This window comes from Astatotilapia calliptera, chromosome 6 (assembly GCF_900246225.1).
Source record: "Astatotilapia calliptera chromosome 6, fAstCal1.2, whole genome shotgun sequence".
NCBI classification, from domain to species: domain Eukaryota; kingdom Metazoa; phylum Chordata; class Actinopteri; order Cichliformes; family Cichlidae; genus Astatotilapia; species Astatotilapia calliptera.
This window is the reverse complement of record NC_039307.1, coordinates 15,978,760-16,005,258: the sequence shown is the minus strand read 5'-3', so window position 1 is coordinate 16,005,258 and position 26,499 is coordinate 15,978,760. Positions and strand designations below refer to the sequence as shown.

Here is a 26,499-nt window from a genome sequence, read left to right as displayed (position 1 = left end):
GATGAAATATTTAATAGCATAATAGCAGTTTTCACAGTTCCAAAACTGTTGGTTTTTAAACAACAATTAACTTTAAGGTCCTCCAGCTTGTAGAGATGTTGCATCCAAATAATCCGTTCCTGCATGACTACATTAGGTAATGCATCATCCCATCCAATCTTTCTTCGACATAGTTTTTGCAGAATCTTCTTAGCAATCAAATTACTGGTGCCAATAGGGGGTCATAATCAGAGCTGACCGCAGAGAGGATCCCAGAGAGAGGATCCCATGAGAGAAAGAAGATCCCATGTCAATGTCAAAGGTCAATCTTCCAAAGTGATTCTGAACTTTGGGCTCAACACACCATTGCACACCCAAAACTCTTTCCCTTGGAAGCCCATCACTGTTACGGGCAGGCATCAAGTCTAGACCCTTTATTTCGTTTGCTCTGTTAGTTCAGGTATTACAGCCAACACATTACGACTGTTACTTATCCACTTGTTGAGTAGAAAGCCAGCTTTCAAGCATATTGCACAGAATTCATGATAGGGAGCTATTGCATCCTCTTCTGTGGCAGCTGAGATAATCGTCGACGTAAAAGTTGTTCAAGATGGTATCCACAGCTTGAAGGTAAAACTGTAGTTTATGATCTTCAGCACATTTCCTTAGTGCAAAATGTGAGTTTTGCACTAAGATAAAAGATGATGTTGCTCCAAACACATGTACTGTCGTTCTATATTCAACCATTGTTTAAGTGAAGTCTCCAGCGGGCCACCAAAGGAACCTTAACACATCTTAATCCTCCTCTGGCACTTTAACCTGGTGAAACATTTAAACGTTTAATTGATTTAATGTCTGCTGCAATGACAATAGGTTCTCTATGGAATCTTGTTAGAACTCTGATCAATGTGCTGGTCAAGTCAAGACCTTCTAAAAGCTGGCTATTTAGTGACACTCCTCTGCTTCACAGTCAAACACCACTCTAATTTTTTGTGGATGCAGAACACCATGATGTGACAAATATCATTTCCTGCCATCATTGCGTTCCAAGTTTCTGTCTGAGACTTTTTCTCCATAATAATAATAATAATAATAATAATAATAATAATGGATTGGATTTATATAACGCTTTTCAAGGCACCCAAAGCGCTTTACAATACCACTATTCATTCACTCTCACATTCATAACCTTTACAGATTATATCTGACATGAAGCTTTTCTTCAGATTCTGAAGGCATTGTTCAGCAACACTTCTATTATCTGGCATGCAGACTTTTAAATCTTTAAATGGAAATCCAATGTAATACTGAACATTAAGTAGCTTGGCAGTACTGGAAACTTTAATCAAAAACTGCTGGTCTTCCTTAGAAAGTTCCTTTTCATCTCTGGCACACTCTGGAAATCAGTTTTAAACTGCTGATTCCACAGATTGTCAAGTTTCACCACAGATAGAGGCACAGAGCAAAGAAACAAGCTTGTAGACCACAATTTGACCTCTAAGAGCAGCAGTAACAATGAGCAACTTGTTTAGCTTAGTAAAAAGTAAACAGCTGGTCACAGTACCATATCACAATTATTCTGCATGCTGGCTAAAGACGTATGCTCCAATCATAAGAACTGAACAGGAATGCAGTGCTTTTTCAGATACCAGCTGCAAGAAGTATTTAAAACAGATGTGGAAACTTAAACCAGAGTAGAAACTGGTGGCCCTAGTTTTAAACTTAGTTATTAACTTTGAACAAGCATGTGAGCTTTACATTACAAAGGGTCCCCACACCTTCAATTACGCTTAAAATAAATTATATGGCACAATATACATATAATATGAAACAAAGCACAAGGGTTCAACAAATATTGGCAACACATTTTTGTTTTATTGTACAACTTTATAGTCATTACATTGCATTTTTTAATGTTCTGAATTGTTTTCTTATAAACTGTTTTGAAACATGACATTTTACAATTTTAATTTTATATACAAAAAACAAAACGAAAATAAACAAAAAACAAAGACACTTAAGGCTTAAAAAAAATAACAAATGCATTGCAATAAAAATCCAAAATAACAATTAAATGTTGATTTAAACAGAAAGTACAATAACAGCAAGGCCAACATTTCCTCACTGCTCTGCCAAACCACACATCAAACATAGTCTCAGACAGTTCTACATATCATTGTCTAAGTAAACGTATTATATTTTGTAAAGGATTATAAAACCATAAACAGATCATTAAGCTCCATTGGTAACATTTGAGAACAACACACACAGATTGACACACTGTTAATGGAAAATTGTATTTAGTAGTCAGTATAATCTTTTAGTGATATAAGTTTGCATATGGTAGAATACTGCATGTAGTTATTTGTATTAGGAAATATTCAACCATGTAGACTTAGAGGCATATAATCAATTGTGTGTGATCTCTAACAGGCTGCAGGCTTGGGGTGCACTCCAGGAATGCGCCCCCACACCCTGGGAGCATGGGAAAGTTCGTACCTTGTTTTATTGTTTTATGGTAGGATTAACGTAGTTACGTCTGTTTTAGTCTAAGTGCTTTAACTGTTTGACTTCCTCACCAATGTTATCTAGGGTGAGGGAGGTCTACCCTCTTCCTGACCAAGGATGTGCCTTTTATGACCCTTTGATCACACACACACACACACACACACACACACACACACACACACACACACACACACACACACACACACACACACACACACACACACCACTGAAGTATAAATAAAGACCAGGGCAAAGCTCAGCGCGAGTCTCAGTCTGGAGGCTGCCCTTGCTAGCAAGAAGTTCTGTGTGTTTCTCTTCTCTGAGTCTTTACTGAAGAAGTGTTTTAGAATATTGTCCCTAACACACACATACATAAACACATAACAATGTGGTGCTATCCCCAAGATATATTATAAACATGAGAAGCTAAAGTGAGAATAAATGCTGTTAAAGTGCCAAGAGTTACAATTACTGCATGGACTCAACACAACTGTGTTATATGTACACAAACATTTCCTCACTCAACCAAGTGAAATCAGAAGTCTTTCATTTCTAGTCTGGTGTGATTGTTTGTAAATGACTTGGCTGTAATGGTTCTCTCATTGATCTTGGCTTGATTCAAAGATGTTTTTTTAGCTCAAGACTTTACTTTATTCTTTATTACAGAGTTTAAGTGAATAAAGGTCTTGTGGCCTGTCTGATAAATCACAGTAATACAGGGTATGCCTGGTTGTCTTATACATACAGACGCATGTTCTTATTCTTATCGTTATACGGTGGCCTACAAACACGAGAGATGTGCAATTTACAGAAAATTAAATTTGAGGGGAGAGAATGAGAGAAGTAGAGGCAGCTGACAGCATAAAGACGCAGAAAAATTCCAGCTTTGTGTTTTTTTCCATTCTAGCTGAAGTACGGGACAAACTGCATTCCTTTTCAGCTCAATACGAAACGCGTAATATTTTCTCTAATTACGGGACGATTCCGTCTTTTACGGGACGGTTGGCAACTCCCCCCCAGCTGTATAGAAACTCTGTCATGCTAGCTAGTACGCATTATTGTAACTGACTGTAAAAAGTCAACGCAACGAAAATAAACTCCACCTAAACTTGGTTTATATCTGACCCAGATAGACTGCAGGTCATAACTTTTTACCTGAAGTTCAATTCACCTGACACTCGGACCGGGGGCCGCCTCGGGTCTCTCCTCCTCCTGCCTCCCCTTTCCCTCATCCACCTGCTGGCCTCTGTGGAAGCTCTGCCATAGCCACCACCAAACAACTGAGTTATTTTTACACATCTCCCAGCATCTGGCCAATTCTCCACCTTTCATTGTTTATACCGTTACAAAAAATCCCAAAACAACAAACAAAAAACCAAACCATCGGCCCATAAATACGAAAAATCACATCGGCCCACTGGGCATTTGCCCGGTATGCACGATGCCTAGTCCAGCTATGGTCGCCGGGCATAAAGGCTGTGGTAACTGGACTCCGCTTTCATACCTGGCTGCTTTCTATCCATCAGCATCCCCTGAGTTAAAGGCAGAGGTCCGCACCTTGAGCTTAGCATGAATGTCTTACCCAGGGTTTCTGATTTGGCTATTTGCAGACGGTGGTTTTGGCGATGATATCATCTATGCATTTTCCAATATATCCATTGACAGAGTCTGTGAGTTCATTAATGTTGCCATCAGCTGCATCCTCAAATATCTGCCAGTCAGTGGTCTCAAAGCAGTCTTTAAGTATCTCATTAAAGTTTGAAAACAGTTTTCTGAATCTGACCACATAACAACTACAGCCACTCACCACTGATTATCCCACTTTCTTTGCTTTAAAATTACGAATGGCAATATTAACACTAGAATAACAGGTGAATAATGTGTTGATTAGTGGCATTTCTTAATGTTACAGTGCATACATCTAGCAAGCACCTTAAGGTAAGTTAAATTGTAACTGAGTCTTTAAACAGCTGGTCAAACAAATAAAATGTCAAATATGTTCCAACATCAACTATTCTGGATAGTTACATTTATTTTTCTATTCAGTTCAATTCAATTTTATGTATATAGCGCCAAATCGCAACAACAGTCGCCTCAAGGCGCTTTATGTTGTACAGTAGATCGTACAATAATAGATATAGAGGAAAAACCCAACAATCATATGACCCCCTATGAGCAAGGACTTTGGCGACAGTGGGAACGAAAAACTCCCTTTAAACAGGAAGAAACCTCTGGCCGAACCAGACTAGGGGAGGTGTAGCCATCTGCTTTGACCGGTCGGGGGGAGAGATGGAAATTAATAAGATCTTCTGTGGAAGAGAGACAGAGATTAATAACAGGTATGATTCAATGCAGAGAGGTCTATTAACACATAGTGAGTGAGAACGGTGACTGGAAAGGAAAAACTCAATGCATCATGGGAATTCCCAGCAGCCTACGTCTATCCGGTTGTTCAGTGATGACACGACGAATCCTACTTCCGGGCCTAAAGTAGTCTGCGTTTAATATGGCTTTTGTGTTGTTAACATGTTTAATGTTTTGTACTTTCTTCTATTTAATCTCAAAAAGCTCCTAAAACAGTCAGTGATCACTGTTGACCTCCCTCGGCTTTTATTACCGCTAATCATTTATTTAAGCTCAGTTTTTAAAACCTTAGGATGTAACTACAGCACAGCCCATGCAGCAGTATATGAATGACTAACCTCGTATTATGGATGGATTATCTCAGTTGTTCTCCTGGCTGAAGTTTGGTCCTTTTACAGCATCCTGCCATGCGATTACATTTGTTCCTGACCACCGAGAACACTCACGTTAACTTTTATCGAGTGGAAAAAAAAGTTAGCTTGTTTATATTATGCTAACATAGAATAGAATAGAATAGAATAGAATAGAATAGAATTCAACTTTATTGTCATTGCACATGCACAGGTACAGGGCAACGAAATGCAGTTTGCATCCATCCAGAAGTGCTTTAGTGATATAGATATATTACAATATATATTAGCAATAGTATAGATATGTAAGTATATTCCAGAAATGGGTCTATTATGGTATGTTATAATGTACACGATATGAAGTATGTTGTGAATGTTCTATAACTATAAGTATGTACAGGCTGTAGTGAGTACAAGCTATGTACAGGCTATGAACAGGATATAAATATGAAAAACTATACAGAATATGAAATAAATAACTTTACAGAATCTGAGATATACAGCTATACAGAAATGGGAACTATGCAAGTTGTAAACAGTTGTAGGATTAAAAATTATCGAATGTACAGAATGATTATTTACACAGAGCTATACAGTAGTGCAGTTAAGATAAGTTAGGGTGTAGATAGTTTCTACAGAGGCTATATAAAGTGCTAGTGGTTGAGAGTGGTGGTTCAGTCCATGTTATTATTGTGTGTTTGAGGGTACAGTTGTCCATTGTGGGTGTGTGTATGTTCAGTCCGTGTGTTAACGTGGGTCAGATGTCAGGAGGCAGAGTTCAGGAGTCTGACAGCTGTGGGGAAGAAGCTGTTCCGGTACCTGGTGGTCTTAGTCCGGAGGCTCCTGTGGCGCCTCCCAGAGGGCAGGAGGGTGAAGAGTCCATGTGATGGGTGACTGGGGTCTTTGATGATTTTCCCAGCCCTTTTCAGACACCGCTTCCTGTAGATGTCTTTTATGGCAGGAAGTGGTGCTCCGGCGATGCGCAGGGCAGTTTTCACGACCCTCTGCAACGCCTTCCGGTCCGAGGCAGAGCAGTTCTCGTACCAGACTGTTATACAGTTGGTCAGGATGCTCTCGATGGTGCAACGATAGAAGTTCACCAGGATGTCTGAGGACAGGTGGTTCTTCCTCAGAGTCCTCAAGAAGAAGAGGCGCTGGTGAGCCTTCTTGACCAGCTTGGAGCAGTTGGTCGTCCAGATGAGATCCTCGGAGATGTGGACTCCCAGGAACTTGAAGCTGCTCACACGCTCCACAGCCGTCCCGTTAATGTGGATGGGTGGATGTGGGTCAGCATTCCTCCTGTAGTCCACGATGAGCTCCTTGGTCTTCTCGGTGTTAAGCAGCAGGTTGTTCCTGTCGCACCACTCAGCCAGACGATCCACCTCCTCCCTGTAGGCGGCCTCATCGTTGTCACTGATGAGGCCAATCACCGTGGTGTAATCTGCAAATGTAATGATGGTGTTGGAACCATCAGCAGGTCTGCAGTCGTGGGTGAAGAGGGAGTAGAGGAAAGGGCTCATCACACAGCCTTGTGGTACACCGGTGTTCATCGTGATGGTAGATGAGCAGTGGTTATCCAGCCGGACATGTTGGGGGCGGTTGGTCAGGAAGTCCAGTAACCATTTGCAGATGAGGGAACTGATGCCCAGGTCTGTCAGTTTCCTGATGAGTTGTGAGGGGTGGATTGTATTGAACGCTGAACTGAAGTCTATAAACAGCATTCTGGCGTAGGTGTTGTTGTTGTCCAGGTGTGAGAGGACAGAGTGCAGTGCGATGGAGACTGCATCCTCTGTGCTCCTGTTCTGGCTCCTGTTCTCCTGAACATAGCTGTGTCGCTAGTGGTCATGTAGCACATCATTATATACCAGCTAGCCCAACTTCAGTAACCCTACAAACATCACTGCTGTTTAGTTTTCTGTCTTCATTTATGCTGGAAGTGATAACGGAGCTGTACGTTTTAATTTGTTTCCAAAACCCGGCAGTCAGGACATGCTATATTGTATTTAGATAGAAGCTAGCGAGCTAACTCCCTGCTAACTTCTAACTCCGTTAAATGTCATAAATTCCGTTTTCATGGATGCCTGGATGTTAAACTCAATTGTTACACCTGGTAGAGCAGAACGCTGATCATTTTATTAAAGATGAAAGACTTTAGACAGTTTTTCAACTCTCAGTAATGCCATAGTGATCGTTTGATATATGGACCTGCAGCGGAGTTTAGGTCCAGACACGGCTAGTGACGTCAGACTGAACAACCGGATTGCAGGATAACTAAGGGAGGATTCAGGGTCACCTGGTCCAGCCCTAACTATATGCTTTAGCAAAAAGGAAAGTTTTAAGCCTGATTTTAAAAGTAGAGATAGTGTCTGTCTCCCGAATCCAAACTTGAAGCTGGTTCCACAGAAGAGGGGCCTGAAAACTGAAGGCTCTCCCTCCCATTCTACTTTTAAATACTCTAGGAACAACAAGTAAGACTGCAGTGCGAGAGCGAAGTGCTCTAATAGGGTGATATGGTACTACAAGGCCATTAAGATAAAATGGGGCCTGATTATTTAAGACCTTGTATGTGAGGAGCAGGATTTTGAATTCAATTCTGGATTTAACAGGAAGCCAATGAAGGGAAGCCAAAACAGGAGAAATGTTAATCCAAAATGCTGCAGCATTTTGGATTAACTGAAGGCTTTTCAGGAAGTTTTTGGGACTTCCTGATAATAATGAATTACAGTAGTCCAGCCTAGAAGTAATAAATGCATGAACTAGTTTCTAAATGATGAAGACAGGATATTTAAAGAGGTATAATCCATCAGGTAGGAAACGAGGAGCATGTACTCACCTCGAGATCGCCATCCGTAGATCAACAGCCCACATATGATCAGTGAACCAATGACCACCAGAGGGACAACTATTTTGTAGATCTCTACCTTATTTGAGAATTGTTCTATAAAATAAATAAAAGAAAAAAATAGTGAGTTCATTTTTAAAATTAAGAAACACAGGAATACATGATAACTCTTTGTCTCCCTGTAATACTACAGTGAACTACATTCAATTTCTCCATTAATTTTAAAACAATAATCATGTAGAAGTAGAGTGTAAAAAAGACAAAGGGCAGGCAATACTTGCAGTATTGTGACAGATAATGAAATTATAGATTGTGAGGTGAGTGCCTGCACAGCAAAATCCGAAGTGTTGATGTGAGTTAAAATTACTGGTGTTAAAAATTTCGAGTTGAAAAGTGTTGGTTTGAGAGTTACAGTAACACTAACGGTGCTGAAAAAGCTCTGTAGCCGGAGTTATTTCAAAGAGTCAATACTATAACACTCATTTGGAGTTGATTTCCACATCCGGGTTTTTCGCGCTCATGGGCATGAGGAGTCCGCCAGAAGTTTGCTGTCAAGATCGAGGAGGTTGTTCAGGTAAGAACTATACAACAAGACCTATGTTATTTTATCATTATTAAATATTGTAACTAACTAGCCTATAACATTATTTATCAGAAGCATGCAATATTTTCCTAATGTGGAGTGTATTCATCTGCGGTAAGAGATGGGATTCGTTAGCTTAGGTAGCTAAACTATCCTCTATAACAAGTTAATATTGCAGCGAAAATAAATGCATGCTCAATATAATTCTCAATTCTAGTTAGTTCTAATGTCATAAGAGAAATGCTTTCCAGTGTTCAATGCTTATTAAATGAAACGAGGGAGGAGTTAGCTATCCTCTGGATATGTTAAATGTAATGTTAAAATTTGAATTTGTGGTAGCCTAGCTGGCAGCTAAGACAAATGCGTTCGCCTCAGAAATATCCTATTTAAAAGTGAACTAAACAATCACATGGAGACGTTCAAGTCAAGTTTTGGAAAGCGTCAAGATAGGCTAATTACACGTGCTACCAGCGAGTTTAGCAGTAGCCTAGCCTACAAATCTTTGAAGTGGCAGGGGGTTATGGAATTCTGTTAGATGTTAGTGACCAAGCAAGGCGCGCTGCGTTTGTGCATGGATTGCTTGCTAACGGTTAGGATATATCATACATGTTGTAGTAGGCTTATCTAAGGGAACATTTTCCCCTTTTCTACAGTTTTAGTGAAATAGGCTACCATCCAGTGTTTAAGACAAAGCGGTATAACGACTGAGGGTCGTTGACGTCGCCTCCACTGATAATCCTAGCATGTCGTGTCACAAAACAACCACCACAAAGTAGCAACTAGCCAGACGGCTGTGCATGTGTCAGAAACTCCCGATATAAATGTAAGACTTGCACTCATTAATTTACAGTATAAGGGATATTTGTTGTCATAAGTGAAAGCGTGATGAAGGCAGGTGTGCGTTCAACAGGAAATTTTATGTGGATTATCATCCTGACATGGTTTAAACAGAGATGCTTTTCCCCAAGTAGGCTACAGCGATTTACTCGCAACATAGCAGAACTAAGTATCTAGCCTGCGTGCAGACGAGAAGATCGCCGTTGTCGTCTTATAAACATGTGGATGGGTGGATAATTCATTGGATGCTATTTCTGTGTACCCAAGTTCAGCTATTTTAGTGCGCAGGGGGAAGCCAAATTATGTTCCTGAGGTTGAAGTGGTCTGTCACCCCTTCACAGATCATCACACAATGTATAGCCTAATATTTTCTTAAAGTTGTCCGGATTTGTTGCCACTTAAGCTATGGTTTAAATATATGGTAAAAAATATTCTGTGCCCCCTTCTCTCCACCAGGTGCTGTTGTAAGACATGTTGCTGAAAGTGAAATACCTCAATGTAAAGAAGTACATTAAATTGCACGCAGGATTCACTTATCTAGAATTCATCAGTGAAGGTAAGATAACCTGGCAGAACAAAATTTGTTGCACATGTATCAGTTCATCATGTTTGCATCTCATCTATTTAAAAAACAAATTAAATGTTAACACATTTTATTTTAATGTGTGACATTAAAAACAGTACAGAGCAGTAGGCCTAGGCCTATATTGTTGCTGCAGACTTGTCTAATTTAACCATTTTAAAGACAGGTAAAACAGCTGTTAATAAATATTAGCTAAATAAAAAAGTCAAAATTAGTTTTTAAAAAAGTTTTTCAGGCGTTTTAGGTGACATTATGCTTATCTTTTTGTAAAGCCAAAACCAAGTTTGGACTTCCGGATGCTGCTGACCTTGATGTTTTCGATGAAACTGACACAGCTGTCGAAGAAGACATTTTTCTGGAGTTACTGGAGGCCCAACCAGACCTATGCCTGACAATACGTGAAAAGATTTCAGATGAAGGTAAATGTTATCATAACTTAAATTTTCATAGTATAGCCCACTCAATGTAGAGCCAAGTTCTTTTGCTCTTGATGCAGATGACATTGACCTGTCTTCATGCAATATACATGACAGTGGACAGGGCTGGGTCATATTTGTATAGAATGTTGTCTGAACATAAACATTGAAATTGTGTTATTAATGGCATTGTGGAGTAGCCTAAAGAAAGTTAACCAAATCATCTCTCCCAAAGATTTTTGTCCTTTAGCTCATTCCACACCATCCTCCTCGGATACATTATCTTCCCTCACGGACACTATATCACTTTCATCAAGTGACAGTGACCTCAGGGAAAAGGGCATTCCTGCAGGCCGCAGTAGATCCAGCAAAGACAGTTCTGCACCAAATGTTTCTGTGTCAGAGGCTGCAAAAGAGGTAATTGAGAACAGAAAATGTCTTTTGTATTTTTGAGTTGACACCATTTATACTGTAGATTGTTATACAAATTGAAATTCTAAACATGGTGGTTCCCAACTTGCCCTGTATGAAAAAATGTTAGTAGAAGTTCAAATCAAATCACTTTTATTGTCACATCACATGTGCAGGCACACTGGCACAGCACATGCGAGTGAAATTCTTGTGTGCGAGCCCCACAAGCAACAGAGATGTGCAAACACAACAACACAAACGAGCAAAATACAAGAATGGCCAACCTGAAACTAATAAATATATGTACAATATATAATAGTGTATGCATTTCTGGATGTGTATACTAAATATTTTCCTACGTGTGTGTGTGTGTGTGTGTGTGTGTGTGTGTGTGTGTGTGTGTGTGTGTATACACATTTTTACAAATTAAATAGTAAAAAAAAAAAAAAAAAAATAATAATAATAATAATAATAAGTTAGTGCTTCTTGCTAGATATGTCTTTCACAGGTTTGTTGACATTCCTCTAAACTTTCACCTTTACTGACAAACAAGTTTTTATTGTTATTATTTTCCCTTTTATATGAGCAGATGGTTAAAAATGCCTTGACTAGGAAACCTGGTGGAGAGGAAATTCTTGAAGAATACAATGCCGAAAATTCACTGAGCCACCGCACCCGGCGGCAGCTTGTTAACATATTGGCAAGTGATATGACTGAGAGACATGGGTAAGAGTAATAGTACCTAATAAAAAAGTAAAGATGGGCCATATGGAATATTCTTGTAATGTATACTGCAGTAAAGACACATACTTCTGATTTAACATTGTCAATTGTATTTCCTCTATAGCAGAATTCCCTCCCGTAAGCAAAAGGAGAAATATGCCCTTGGAATAATTACACTCTTTCCCTCATTGAAGGATCCATTTTCTCCAAACGGCTATGTAAGTCATGCAGTGATTGTAAAACAGCACATTATTTAGTTTTCATCATGGAATAATTACATCAGCTAAATGATTTAAAAGAAAAATCTTAATTCCTCTTTCGTAATAACTATTGTCATAAAACTGTATTGAAATTGTGGATGTTGTTTAACATGTATTGCACCTGTTACATGATAATAGTCCTTGGGTTTCTTTTTGCTGAATCTGCAAAGTCTGTAAGATCGCATTTGATGTTTATTTTTCATCTATGTTTAAATGTGACAGGAGCATTTCTACGACGGAGTGAAAGGCACTGGATATGTAGCGTGGCGCCTCAAAACCATGTCCAGGTCTACAACCAAACGGCCAGTGAAGGAAGTCCCAGTGCATCAAGAACAAGGGCCTAAGCGCAGAAGATTAGCAACCACATTGCCTCAGCAACTTGATGGAGATGCCTGCAAGGAGGCCATCTCATTTCTTGTTCACTCTCCTGATGAAGCAAGTGTATTTCAGAAGATGAAAATGACGTTCCAACATCGCCAGGATCTGGTGCATGATCCACAAAGAACTGCAGATGTCTTCAAAACATTTCCACGCTTTTTGGATGTCAAAGGACTAGTAAGTCAAATCACTTGATATTTTCAACTGTTAATCCTTTTTTTTTGTTTTGCTGATGTGGATGGCAACAGTAAAAGATGTGATCATTGGTCATCGCAGTCAGGCTATATCCCATATTGGTCAAAATCACATTGCAATGTAAACAATGTTGAGCACTGTCTTTATGTCCTGTGTGTATGATGAACCATGAATGAGAACCATGTTTAAATGTTTTATCTGTCAAACTCTGCATAGCACCAGTCAGGCTTTGATAAGTCATTTGCGACTAGGTCACAGTTTTTATCCAAGCACCAAATTTAAGTTGGCTTGTTCACAAGATGGTTGCAGCCGTCAGTTCACTACATATTCTGGTTTAAAAAAACATTTAAATAGTGTTCATGATGAAGATTGTTGTCAAAGTGGTGATGCAGAACCCTCAGAGTCATTTCAAGCTGATTTTGACAGATTACAAGATACAGACATAGCAGTTGCAGGAACAAGTGTTACTCAGAGCCTAGAGGTTGGGTGTTCTGAAAACAATAGGTCAGGTCAAAGAATTTAAAAAAATTCTGAAGCAATTTGCACTAAAATTATTGGTAAACTCAATGGTAGTGGTTTGGCAAATGGTTTTGTGTCATCACTTGTTTGTGATTTGGAAGATTTTGCAGATGGACTGCACTGTGAGTTTAAACATAAAGTACTGAACGTTGTGCCAACAGAAAATCCTGTTAGATCTCCAGTGGAAAAATGTCTTGAGACTTTTGACAATCCAGTTGAGAAGTTCGACACTGAAGCTAAAAGAAAGTCATATTTCCGTGAAAAATGGGGAATTGTGGATCCAGTGGAAAAGACTTTAGGAATACGCTATGATACAAGGTTAAATAAAAAAATCAGGCACTTATGACCAGGTACCAGTAAAAGACACTTTTGTGTACATTCCAATTTTGGAAACAATCAAATTTATATGTCGCAATTCTTATATTTGCGAGCTGCTTGCTAAACTATGTGTATCAAAAGAAGACAGATATGAAGACTTTTGTGATGGGAGTTACTATAAGTCATCCATTGTTTTCAAAACCACAGACTTCTTTGCAAATTCAGCTTTATTATGATGACTTTGAGACTGCTAATCCACTTGGTTCCAAACGTGGTGTTCACAAAGTTGGTGCAATCTATTTTGTCCTCAGAAATCTGCCTCCAAAGTTAAATTCTGCATTGATGAACATTCATTTGGTTGCATTGTTTCATGCAGAAGATGTGAAAAAATACGGCTTTGATCCTATTTTACAGCCTCTGATTGATGACATAAAGTTTTTGGAGAGCCATGGCATTGATTTACCCTTCTCATCTGAAAAGGTCCATGGCACTATATGTCAGATAACTGGGGACAACTTGGGGATGCACTCAATTTTGGGTTTTGTTGAGTCTTTCAGTGGACGTTACTTTTGTCGTTTGTGTTTAATTGCAAAACAGGATGCACAGAGTGTGTATACTGAGGATGATCCAAAGATCATCTTACGAGGGAAAGAACTTTTTGAAATGCACTGCAGTGAGTTGCAATCTGATCCTCAAAAGCTACATGTGTTTGGCTTAAGAAAGAATTCTACACTGAACACTCTTCAATTCTTTCATGTTTGCCAGAACTTTTCCTTGGACATTATGCATGATATTCTCGAAGGGGTAGCACAATATGAGATAAAGTTACTGTTGGAATATCTGTCAGACAATTTTCTGCCGAAACCTGCTCTTTTGTCACGGATCTATGCTTTTGACTATGGCTACTTGGAGAGCAAAAATCGTCCAACAAGGGTGAACTTAGACAGTAGTGGTAATAGTATAGGTCTTAACTCCATTCAGACTCTTTGTCTGATAAGAAACATTCCTTTAATTTTTGGTGATATTGTGCCAGAAGGAAATCAGAACTGGACTATGCTATTGCTATTGTTGCAAATAATTAACATCATATTCTCTCCATCTGTTACACATGGCATGACTGTGCTTCTAAAACATTTAACAATGGAACATCATGACTTGTTCAAATTGTTGTATCCAGGTAGGAACATGATTCCCAAACACCACTTTATGTTGCACTACCCAACTTGCATCAGAAAAATTGGGCCATTATTGCATGTATGGAGCATGAGAGGTGAGGCTAAACATAGGGTGTTCAAAGACACCCTTAAGAACTTTAAGAACATCACAGTGTCACTTGCCAAAAAACATCAAACATCCATAGCATACAAGTGGGAGACATGTCCTTTAAGCCATGTTGAGTATGGGCCCTTGAAATCATTTGATGTTGATAGTGAGGAAAATAGTGAAATGATCTCCCTAGGCTTGCCTGCTGTTGCAGAAGAGGCTTTCTCTGCTAATTGGGTTAACATTAATGGGACTGAGTACAGAACAGGATTGGTCATTTGTTGTGGTTCTGAACATGAGATGCCGGTGTTTTGCAGAATAAAAACAATAGTTTTGGTCAATAGTCACACCTACTTCATAGTTCAGAAGCTTGTGGTTGAAAATTTCAGTGAACATTGCCATGCTTATAAAGTGTTTGAAACGGATGAAAAAGATGTTGTTAAAGCAGACTGTATTGAAATATACAAGCCCTTTGATTTGCAAAGTGCTTATGGTGATGATGATGGTCTGTACATTGTGCCATTATTTTTGTTGTGAACGTATGCTGTATGGTGCTTGGAATTTAATATTTATTAAAATGCTTATGTGACCAATTTTATGTTTTCTCCTTTTATCCTGTAAAGGGACTTAACAAGGATTTTCACTGAATGTAACACAGTAGTCATACAGTAATTGCACTTTAATGCATTTTTGTATTCAGACAATTAATACAGACTAGTATTTAAAAGCTCATATATGTCACTTTAAAGTGCCAAAATAACACTGTAAAAGTTACAGAATAACACTCTAAGTGAAAACAGTCAACACAATCCAGTGTGAAAATAAACACTTAGAAGTGTCATAAATAACACCATAGTTGTTGTGTAGTAACACCCTCAGTGAAAAGAGTTAACCCAAGCCAGTGTAAAAGTGAACACTTATCAGTGTCCTAAAACAACACTATAAATGTTAGGTAGTTACACTCTGAGTGAAGACACTTCACACCATACAGAGTGAAATTCTAACACTATGGGTGTTATATTTTTAACACTACAATGGAGTTAAAATAATAACACTTTGCAAAGTGTTACTTTAACTCTAAACCAGTGAGAATTATATAAACACTGGAAAAGTGTTAACTTTAACACTATAGGAGTTGAATTAACACTGGAGATTTTGCTGTGTGGGATAGTTACCAAGAGAACCTGAAATTCTTTTCATCAGAAACATTAAAACATGTATGTGTGGGGGGATTTTCCATAGCACAGCAAGCATTAACCAATCTGTTTTTTTTCTTGTTATTTACAGATGTAGAAAAAAAAAAATAGGGCACACCTGTGGGACCCAGTATTGTGGGCCTGTTAGGGTTGAAAATTTTTCATTTTTGATTTCAATTATTAAATAAAGCTGTTTTAATTATTTTATTTATGCACAATGCAATTGTGCTTATAACAAGTTGGCGCTCCGTGTTTTGAGGGTCATGAGCTTCATCTGGTGTTAGGCTGAAATATTGCAGGGACACGTAGATTTTTGCAGCAACGCTTACATACACACTGATAATGGTTTTCTACAAGTCTCTGTGTCAGAGAGGCCGAGCAAGATATACTGAACCAGACCGTAGAATCAGTAGAAGATAATATTATTATCAAGGTTCGGCAGGGGTTGTTTTTTGTTTTGTCTTTCAGGTTCCAGGAGGAGCAGATAGAGGCGAGGTCAGACTGAACAGAGGAAGATTTGCAGCAGACTGCCACCTCCGTGTGGGAGCAAGATAGCCATAATAATCTTTGTTATTGTCATAGTTCATGCTGTCAAAATCAATGTGTTAACGCAAATGAATGTGTGATTAAATTAGTGCATCTGGAGCGCAGAATGACTCAAAATCTCTGAAATGTCTCTGTCAACGCATTTCGGGCAGTTTGTCCAAGTAGAGTTACATTTGCACATGCGCAAATGGGCAGTAGATCTGGTAGTGACGAGCAGCTGAACCCATCAACTCAATTTGGAAGACGATAAATGCACAGTGGCCCTCTCGATGGGAAATTTGAGTATTAAAAAAATAACAAGACGGAACAATCAACCGATAGAAAGTATTATGCACATTGTGCAAGAAGGAATTTTCTTTTCACCAAAGCACTTCCAGCTTAAAATATCATATTGACACAACGTATGCGTTAGTCAGGGATGCTGCTAGGACGTTGGCTAGCGCGTCACCCAGCTTGCAACAAACTGCTCATGGAGCATTGGGGACTCAGTAAGTCTACCTCAGACATATTGACTGACACAACGCCAAGTGGATTGCAACAAACTTCAGGACTTTTAATATCGTTGAGAAAACGCGCTTTACATAGCATGGTTCCTCGTTTCAATTCAGCCCCCATTAAATCTCCCATATGCACAAACAAAGTGTTTAATGGTTACATAATATTTATGTAACTCTGACATCTTTTGGGGGTGGGGAGGTGGGGGGCTGGTTCAGATTTAAATTCTCTCTGATTCCACTTTGGCTGAAATTACTAAACAGTATTGTGAGCAGTAGGATGGTGCCAGCAGGCATAACAACTATCATGTGTGGTGTGTCATAAACTATACCTCCTTGGGATGATGGTGGTGGTGGTGGCATTTCAAATGTTTTCTCATCCTCTTTGCCTCCACTGGCATTGAACACAGCGCAGGTATACTTTGAGAAAGTGGATCCTCCCAACAAAGACAGTCTACTTGTGAGTTGAAACAAACCATCGTCTGACTGTTTTGCCTCCATTTTAGAGCTTGCTGTCCAGTCATGTTTCTCTTCATCAAACCAGCGAATTGTTCCCTGTGGGTAGCCTCCACGAGACTCACAGACCAGGGTACTGTCTGTATTTGGGACAATTTTCTCAGGGATGGAGTATAGAGTCGAGATACTGTATTTGGCTGCAGAGACGAAATGGAAAGCACAATCACTGAGCTGAACATTGCACCTTGATGTCAAATAAAATTACCTCAATTAAGTATCTTAAGATGTGATAATCATAGTAGTTCACATGCATTAAGAAGTTACAAGTCAAACAGTACAAGCTGCTTAAGTAAATGGCTGCAAGTACTTGTACAACTAGTATTTAGAGACAGGACTCTTCCAGACACTAAACCAAGGCACAATGTACATTTCAATTCCTTTCAATTCCTTTAATTTTAAATATGTTTATATTGTCTATCCTGTAAAATAGTCAGATTCTATTCATATTAATGTACAGAATTCACCTGCTTGCTGCTACTACTGCACATTCACCCAATGTATATACTATATGTATGTATATATATATATATATATAATGTTCTTCCTCTACACCCCCCCCCCCCCCCCCCCCCAATTTTTGCACATGTCGAGGAGCGTGTCAGGCTACATTTCACTGTGTGTTATACTTGTATAACTATGCATGTGACAAATAAAGAACCTTGAACCTTGAACCTTGAACCTTTCTAGATGTTACTGCTGTCACAATGAAGTGAAAGTAAGCAGACAAGCCTAGAGTTGCTCAAGGGGAATACCAATCTGATTGGCCTGGAAAGTCCCCACATCTCTAGGCAATCTTGATTGCTTACAAGGTGTTTAAAAAATGTAAAAACATTCTTGATTTAAAAATATAAAAATGTTTCAGTGTTACCTTGGACTTTAAGCGTAGTGACTATGCTGCCATCACCACTGTCTGTGATCACTATGCACTTGTAATCTCCATCGTCTGCCACTGCAGTGTTGGTGATGAGCAGAGATACATTCATGTTCTTCCCGTTCCATGATGGTTCAGCAAACCTGTAGCCTCGCTTTGGCCGGTCCAATTTCCCTCTCTTAAAATCCAACACGGGATCACCTTCGTCTTCTGGCGAGGTCAATTTTTTCCAAGCAACCATACGGATAGTTGGATCCTTTATAGCTGTTGATGTTTTGACAACACACTCCAGCAGTGACTGTTGGCCATATTGTCCCACATTTTCAGCTTTGCATTCCACTTTCACAAATCCTGTAGAAAAAGAAAGTAAAAATAGATTTGAGGTTACATGAGTACCAAACACCATTCCATGCTTAAAGTTCTCAGATTATGAATAAACTTACCACTCTTGACTGCAGTAACACAGAGGGCAGTGAAAATGAATAAAAGAGTACCACCGGAGGCCATGATTATTTATCTGAAATGACAGTTAAAATGAGCAGGATCAGTTTGCAGCTGTTTTACATCAAAGGGATTTTTTTTGCTTTTTTACTAATCAAACAAGAGGGTGCAAAGTGCATTTAAGTATAACAAAGTGAAAGCTACTTTAGCTACTCCCTTAACCCAGAGGAGTCAGAGTATGTAACTCCACATATTGGATTTGACAGATTTTTGTAGCCAATGGTGCATCATGTCCTTGATGCACTCCCCAAGGGATTCAAAGCTGGACTCAAAACAGGGAAAACTGCGTATAAGGATATATTTAATCAATATTGATGCTCATTGGGGAAACAGCATCGGTCTTAAAAAACATTAGAGCCTCCTGCTATCGTAGCACAGAGGTCCAGTTGACATGAAGAAAGAAAATGCTCTCAGTTATGGAAACGGCCAGTGGGTTTATGTTCTGTTTGATGCATGGTGTACGTGTGTGTTTGCTGGCTGTTAATAAAGTTGCGCTCTCTCGGGGGGCGTGTTCATTCATCAAAAATGGCTGAAGGCTGATGTGTGTTTATTCCTCCTTAATCATTGTCAGTGCAGTTTACTATTGATGTCAGACTTCTCTGCCCATTTTCATACTTCTGCTGACGGGCTATGGGCCCAGATAACTACGACGTTTCTAAAGGAGTTAAAGTATTGCCACCGAGAGAAGCGTCGCAATGTACAGTGTACCCGTTGAGTATCAGTATACCATGCTAGCGCCATGAGTCGACGAGCCACTGAGTCAAACAGCTGCTGGTTTTGGCTAGTTTTTGATGGGGACGAAAAGAATTATGAACTGTGGGAGACAAAATTTGTGGGCCACCTGTGTTTGCAAGGACTAAGAGACATTATTTTGAAGCAGCCTACCAACATGGAGGGAGAAGAAGACACCAAAAAATGCAGAGGTATACGCGGAGCTGATCCAGTTTCTGGATGATAAAAGCCTCGTATAATTAGTCTGTATACAGAACTGACTTCGCTCCAAAAGTCCAGCAGTGAGAGTTTGACTATGTTATAGAGCAGAGACAGCTATCACTGCCCTGAAAAATGCTGGTGAAACACTGAGTGATGGGTTATTGGTTTTGAAGGTACTGCCAGAATCATTCAAACCACTTGCTATTCATATTACTGCTGAACGAAATTGGCGCACACTCTTTGATATGGCCAGGTGTATGCTAATGGAGAAAGAGTTACCAAAGGAGTTGTGGACCTATGCAGTGCAAACAGCAGCTGGAGTGAGGAAGAGATGTTTTAACAGATGCAAAAAACAGACATCATATTTAATGCTGACAGGAAGAAGGACAAATCTGCAAAGATCTGGGTCAGTGTGTTATGCCTACAAGCAGAACAAGAGAAAACTAAACTCACGGTGTGAGAAAGGAATCTTTGTTGGATATGACAAAAACAGTTCAGACTATATGGTCTGCTACCCAAACAGTGGACAAGTACAGAAGCATTGACTCATGAAGTTTGAGACCAAAACAAGAGCAGAGAGACAAACACAACCTGACATAATGCCAGATGATGACATTGACTTTGAGATACAAAACAGGTCCAGCAGGACCAGAGAAATGACTGATGTGAGTACAGAACACACAGATACTCAGGATCAGCTGAAAAAGTCACTATATGGGCTAAAACAGTCAGGTAGAAATTGGGACAATGTGTTACATGAATATCTGAGGGAGAACAACTTTGTGCAGAATCCACTGACCATTGTGTTTACGCAAAGATGACAGAAAATAAGGTGATTTTGATCAAATGGGTAGATGACTTTATCATTCCTGCCAGTGACGGAAGTGAACTGTTTTGAAGAAAATCCTTGCAGCAAAATTCAAAATGAAGGATTTGAGTAAACTTGGACATTTCATTGGTATATATTTTGACCATGATGCTTACACAGCATGATAACTGTGTAAAAATGTAACAAAACAAAATGTAGAAAAAATACTTCAAACGTTCAACATGCAGGATTGCCAAGCTAGACTGACACCTTGTGAACAAAAACTGAACTACACTGATGGTGCAGAAAAGATGAATGATGTCAAAAGGTACAGAGTGGCAGTGGGTAGTGTGATCTACCATGCACAAGACCAGACTTGAGTTTTATACTCAGTAAACTGTCGCAGTATTTTAGTGAGCCAACTGAAGACCAGTGGACTACAGTAAAACATGTACTGAGATATCTGAAAGGGGCATCTGAGAAAGAACTGTGTTACAGGAAATGTAACAATGAAGAACTGAGGTTGTGGGCATACAGGGATGCTGATTGGACAGGTAATGTAACAGACAGACTTAGTACAACTGGATATTGTATAAGTATGGCTGTAAATGGTTCTTTGATTTTGTGGAAAACCAAAAAGCAACCTACTGTTGCATTATCTACCTGTGAAGATGAGTTCATGGCTTTATCTACAACCTCACAGGAGTGCCTGTACTTAACTCAACTGTTACGAGGTATTGATGAGCAGAAATATGCGCCGTGAAAAGTTTAAAAAGATACATTGATGCATTGGCTAAGAATCCTGTAACAGATGTAAACATGTTGACATAAGGTATCACTTTGTAAGGTCAAATGGGAGTTAAGGAAAAATAACTTCAGATTATTGTAAAACAGATGAGATGGTAGCAGATGTAATGACAAAACCTATAAGAAAACCTAAGTTCTGAAGGTTTGAAAAATGTATGTTTGGACATTGTATACGAACATGTATGTTCATTCATCCAAAATGGCCGAAAGGTGATGTGTGTTCATTCCTCCCCAATCCTCGTCTGTGCAGTTTACTATTGATGTTGGACTTCTCTGTGTATTTTCATACTTCTGCTAACAGGTCCAAGGGATCTTCTGCGAAATGGGGGCGCTATTTTGAAGATCACTTAAGTTCATTGAATGGCGATTTGGTATCTTTTCATCTTTAAACCCAACCTCAGTATAAGCCACAGTGATCCTTTATAGCAGTGGTGGAGCGGGGGGGGGTGGCTTACTGGGCTTAAGCCCGGGTTGTTTTTTCAGAAGCCCGGGGTCTTTTGGAGTGTAATTTTTTCATAGTTAGATGCCTGGTTGACAACTGTATAAAACAAAAACTACACACAATATTCGAAGCACATAGTGCACACTGTGGGAATTTACAACTGTGCGTAAATCCCCCCTAATATTGGTATGATCTGAGCTCAGACACTAAGCGACTGAGTGAGGGGGCGGGGCAGCTGCTGCCTGCGAGAGCGCTGTTGGAGAAACGCAGCCAGGCAGACAGAGGAGAACTGAAGTTTGACCAGGTACCAAAGCAAATCATTCGTACCAGTGGCGGAGCGGGGGGGTGGTTTACAGGGCTTAAGCCCGGGTTGTTTTTTCAGAAACCCGGGGTCTTTTGTATGTAATTTTTTCATAGTTAGATGCCTGGTTGACAACTGTATAAAACAAAAAACGACACACAATATTCGAAGCACATAGTGCACACTGTGGGAATTTATGACTGTGTGTAAATCCCCCCTAATATTGGTATGATCCCTCAGGCACTAAGCAGGGCAGCTGCTGCCTACAAGTGCGCTGTTGGAGAAATGGAGCTAGGCAGACAGAGGAGAACTGAAGTTTGACTAGATACCAAAGCAAATCATTCGTAGTCGAAGGAGCAAAGAAAAGCGTCTGGACTTCTTTAAGTTGCTTGAAGACGTTTCACCTCTCTGGCTGATTGGGTCCCACACCTTGGCTCAGGCGATTAGAGGATCATCAGGGGGTCCTTTTGTCCCTCTGTGGGGGGTCACTCCCACTAGGTTTATATCTGGGACTCTCCACCATTTGACCTTAGAACTGAAGAAGCTTCTCGGATGAGAGGTGAAACGTCTTCAAGCAACTTAAAGAAGTCCAGACGCTTTTCTTTGCAAGCTCCTTTGACTACGATGACCTGGATGACTGAGAACCTTCACAGACAAATCATTCGTACTGTACAAATAATGTAAACATGACGGTGTATCACGAAAGATTGATATCAAACTGATCACTTGACCCATATTACGTTACCGTACTTGCTCTTCAAGTGAATCAACAAATGGTGAAATGAAAAGCCGAACAACAACAATGCTGTTTCTTTAGAGAGTCTTAGCTTACATGTATGTTTATTTCATATTTTCAGTTGTTACCCTCCACGGCTAAATAAATCGGTTTCAGTAATGCACTGATATACAAGAATGGACATAAGTGGCTTCTTTCAAAGAAAAAACTCAGGTAAATGTTATTTTATATATTATGCTTTGTATGTTGTTCAGTATATTTCTATGCAAAACAAGAGGAACTTCAATACACAGCAGTATATTCACAGTTGAAACCAGATATTTACATGCACTTTATGGAAAACACAAGAACATTTTTTTTACTGTACAACATCAATTTAGACTAAACTTGTTTTGTTTTGGATAAATAAATATTGAATTAAATTTGAATTAGTTAAATGTGAGAATAAAAAGAGGGAACTGTCTATTTTAATCACTTTCATCAAATTTAGGAGTACATATACACTAAGTTTATTGTTAATTAATAAGAAAACTCCAGACGATTCCATTCTGAGCTGAAGAAGCTTCTGATAGGTTAGTAGAGTCCATGTGAGTAAATTGGTGGCACAGCTGTGGATGCATATAGGGAAAAACACAGAGCCTGTTTTTTTGACATGGGAAAATCAAGAGATGTCAACCAAAACACCAGGAAAATAATTGTGGAGCTCCATAAGTGTGGCTCAATTTTGAATACAATTTGGTGCCATTTGCAATTAAGAAACACAGATAGGTTCTCTTTTTACTCTTAAAGTTAACAAATATGTTTTTTATATTTATCAATCTAAAAAAAAAACATTTAGTCTGATTTGATGTTAAAATTAAAAAAGTGTTTTTATCTGAAGAGTGTGTAAATATCTGGTTTCAAGTGTATATTTGATGATGTTGGTGTTTGGCTTTATTGTCAGCACAAAGAGGGAGAGAGGGGGACAGAGAGGGAGATGGAGAATGAGGACAGAACAGAGATGAACAAGAGCAGGTGAGACACACACGTTAGTCAAATGGTTGTTTACCAAAAGTATCACCGTATCATAGGTCCTCATGTATCTCGTACCTAGTGTTTCTTTTTAGGTTTGTTATTTTTCAAATTCTGTATTTATTAAGTTTTGCAGCTTGTTTGCACAACAAGGCTAAATAATTGTATAAACTTTTCTCAATCTAAATAGTGGACTTTGGTAGAATTAAAAAGTGTAGTGCAGGTCTATGATGATTTTTAGTGCTACTATCATCTAGTTCTGATTCTGGTTCTGTCTTGGTTAAGTCCTCAGTAGTCCTGATTTTGAACTGTTGCAGTCCTGTTTTAATTGCGGATCAGTTCTGGGTCTGGTTGAATTGGGGTTTAGTCCTCGTGTCTTGATACAGCCCCGACTTTGTTCTGCTGTGCTGCTTAATTAAAAAACTAGTTTAAAGTGTCCTGCATATGTGATATATATTTTTCCCTATATGAAGTCATTCTTTTTTGAACAAAACTCAAAACAGAGCCTATTAATCTTTCAGTCATTTCAGACCAAAAACAAATGTCCATTACAGAGGACATATATGAAAACCCAGAGTTAACCCTCAATTACCTGGATAAGACGAAATCCTGCTGCGTAATACAGGTCCCAGTGTGATCTCAGATGGCAGCGCAACTGACGCCTGTAGTTGGGAATTTTCTCTTTTTTGGTCCACTTCTTCACCCGCATGAAACTGATTGAACTGCCACGATCAACTCCCTGTTTTACATTTTCTGCCACTTCACCGGACTAAATCACGGATTTACACACACACAAGTCCCAAACACCTTTCCCGAGAGTAGGAATACGTTGGCGGCAGTCGATTATGGCGGCCAACCAAACCGGTTTGACAGGTTTCGTACCTGTATGCATGCGTGTTCAGATATCTCCGGGGTTATCTGAGGTCATGGCGTGTCTCAACATTCAGTTATGCAGACATATGTGTTCTTAAAAGCAATTCTTTGTTTTTGCGTGGAGGAGTGGAAGCTGTTTTGTTTCACTGTGCACCTTAACAAAGCTGGAATGCTTTTTATTTGCATCTAGTCAAAAGTGTTACTAATTGTGTTTTAATCACACTAATTTTGTCATTCTGAAAATGTCTCAGCATGCAGTGATGCATGCATTTTATTTTAAAAACAAAACGCCACAAATGGGAATTTCTTCTGTATGGGAAATTTCAGCCTGTTCATTTAATCAAACCACTAGTTTTAATTTAACTAGTTTGTACGCATCTACTGGGGTTTCTTTCGCGGGGTGATACGATCATCATATTTAAAAATTGGGATTTCGGAATGTTGAACTAAGAGGGAGACAGAGCCAGCTAGGTTTTTATTTAACACAGTAGATGGTCGCAAATAACATTCAGGCCCTTTAGAAAAAAATACTGCAGTGATAGTTCTAAAACCAGGCGCACAGGCCCATAATAAGTCCAACTGGTGTTGGGGCACCAACACCAGTTGGACTTATTAAAGCAACAGCAGCAGCACACAGGCAGCATCAACAACAGGCTCAGAATGAGTTGGACAAGGAGATGCTTCAAGTGTTACAAGAATCTGACATAGATGTGCATGAGAAAGCTAAAAAATATGGTGATATTCTCCAAAAATACCTTACGCATGTAAGACAAGGTACCCGTGAAAAGAATGTATTGTCTTTATCACTACCCGAATAATTTAACAGGGATGCGCAAACCCAGCCGGCGGACACTCTGCCTGTTTATGGTGATGCAGGGGTGAGGGATTTTGCTGCGGAGAATGTTTTGACACACATACCTAAAAGGAGTAGGAGGAATGCAGAACTTGCCGTGAGCAGTAAGCCGTTCGCCAGACTTCATTTCTTACAATGACAAAGGTGAAATTGTTGTTGATAAACACACCATCCCAGGTTCACATATTCATGATCTGATTAAAGCCATCACAACCACGCACACACCTTCTGAGGGTTTAAGATCTATGGGCTGGACAGAGTTTTTAAAGGCTGTTTCAGATTTAAACATACCGTTATCAGCCATATCCAACACCGGCATACGTAAGACCATTGCCATGTATAAAACCAATCACACACTGCCTGAAGACCCTAGTTTTTTTAAAACACGCCAAAAAAGAACACCCCTGGCGGACCACTGTGACATAGTACATAAAAAAAAAGAATAAAAAAAACAAATTAAAGGGGTGTCCTGTAGAGTGGTTAGATTTTTGAATTTAGACTTTTTTCTTATCACAGCTGAAATGGTTTTTTTTTTAAATTTCTTTATTATATTTATATTTATATCTACTTGGGAAAATAATGTACAGCCGGGATAATTAACAAATCCTATGTCAGCTTCCCTGCTGTTTTTAGGTGGGGTTTGACTATGCTGACTCCGTTTTTAAACAGTGGTACTGTCATGGTCCGGAGTCTATGACTCTATGTTTATGTTAAGTTTATTATTATTCTGTGGTTTTGGTTATCTTGGGTTTTTGTACTCTCCTGTTTCACGTTTCATGTTCCTATGTCGGTGTCCCCCAGTCTGTGTTTAGTTGGTGTGTGTTGTGTTCAGTCGGTGTGTTTCCTGTTTTACTTTGAAGGTCTCTGTCTGATGTCAGTGTGTTCTGTTTACGTTTCCCCTGCCTTGTCAGCTGTGATGTCTTCTAGGTGTGTTCCCCTCCTGTTTCCCATCCCCTGATTACTGGTGTGTGTATTTATAGTGTGTGTTCCCTCGTCCTCGTTGCTGGTTCGTCTGCTTCTTTCCGTCCGTCTTCCCGTGTATTTTCCTGTGCCTCCCTGCATCTTCATTTCTGGTTAGTTTT

The 26,499-nt window shown here is 39.4% G+C and overlaps 2 protein-coding genes across 2 annotated transcripts in view; one reads left to right on the top strand and one right to left on the bottom strand.

Moving 5' to 3' along the window:
- The window catches only part of LOC113023418 (uncharacterized), a 36,164-nt gene extending 11,628 nt beyond the window's left edge, over positions 1–24,536 (bottom strand). The window contains exons 1-7 of the mRNA XM_026169417.1: positions 24,284–24,536; positions 18,596–18,669; positions 18,150–18,503; positions 17,098–17,418; positions 10,354–10,434; positions 8,035–8,139; positions 4,676–4,796 (exon numbers count right to left, since the gene is read on the bottom strand). Coding sequence (XP_026025202.1) covers positions 4,676–4,796; positions 8,035–8,139; positions 10,354–10,434; positions 17,098–17,418; positions 18,150–18,503; positions 18,596–18,659 — 1,046 coding nt within the window. The 5' untranslated portion in view covers positions 18,660–18,669; positions 24,284–24,536. The remainder of the gene's footprint in view (positions 1–4,675; positions 4,797–8,034; positions 8,140–10,353; positions 10,435–17,097; positions 17,419–18,149; positions 18,504–18,595; positions 18,670–24,283) is intronic.
- Positions 10,403–12,444, top strand: LOC113024012 (uncharacterized). Its single transcript, XM_026170562.1, has 4 exons — positions 10,403–10,879; positions 11,463–11,599; positions 11,721–11,814; positions 12,079–12,444. The coding sequence occupies exons 1-4, from the start codon at positions 10,646–10,648 to the stop codon at positions 12,427–12,429; spliced, it is 816 nt and encodes a 271-aa protein (XP_026026347.1). The 5' UTR covers positions 10,403–10,645; the 3' UTR covers positions 12,430–12,444.
- Positions 24,537–26,499: the final 1,963 nt, after the last annotated feature.

What these genes read in the sequence shown, in the direction of transcription:
- LOC113024012 (XM_026170562.1), top strand. Translation starts at nt 10,646, where the DNA reads ATGGCATTGTGGAGTAGCCTAAAGAAAGTTAACCAAATCATCTCTCCC. An exon ending in TGTCAGAGGCTGCAAAAGAG is followed by an intron (nt 10,880 to 11,462) that starts GTAATTGAGAAC and finishes TTATATGAGCAG; the next exon opens with ATGGTTAAAAATGCCTTGAC. An exon ending in GATATGACTGAGAGACATGG is followed by an intron (nt 11,600 to 11,720) that starts GTAAGAGTAATA and finishes TTTCCTCTATAG; the next exon opens with CAGAATTCCCTCCCGTAAGC.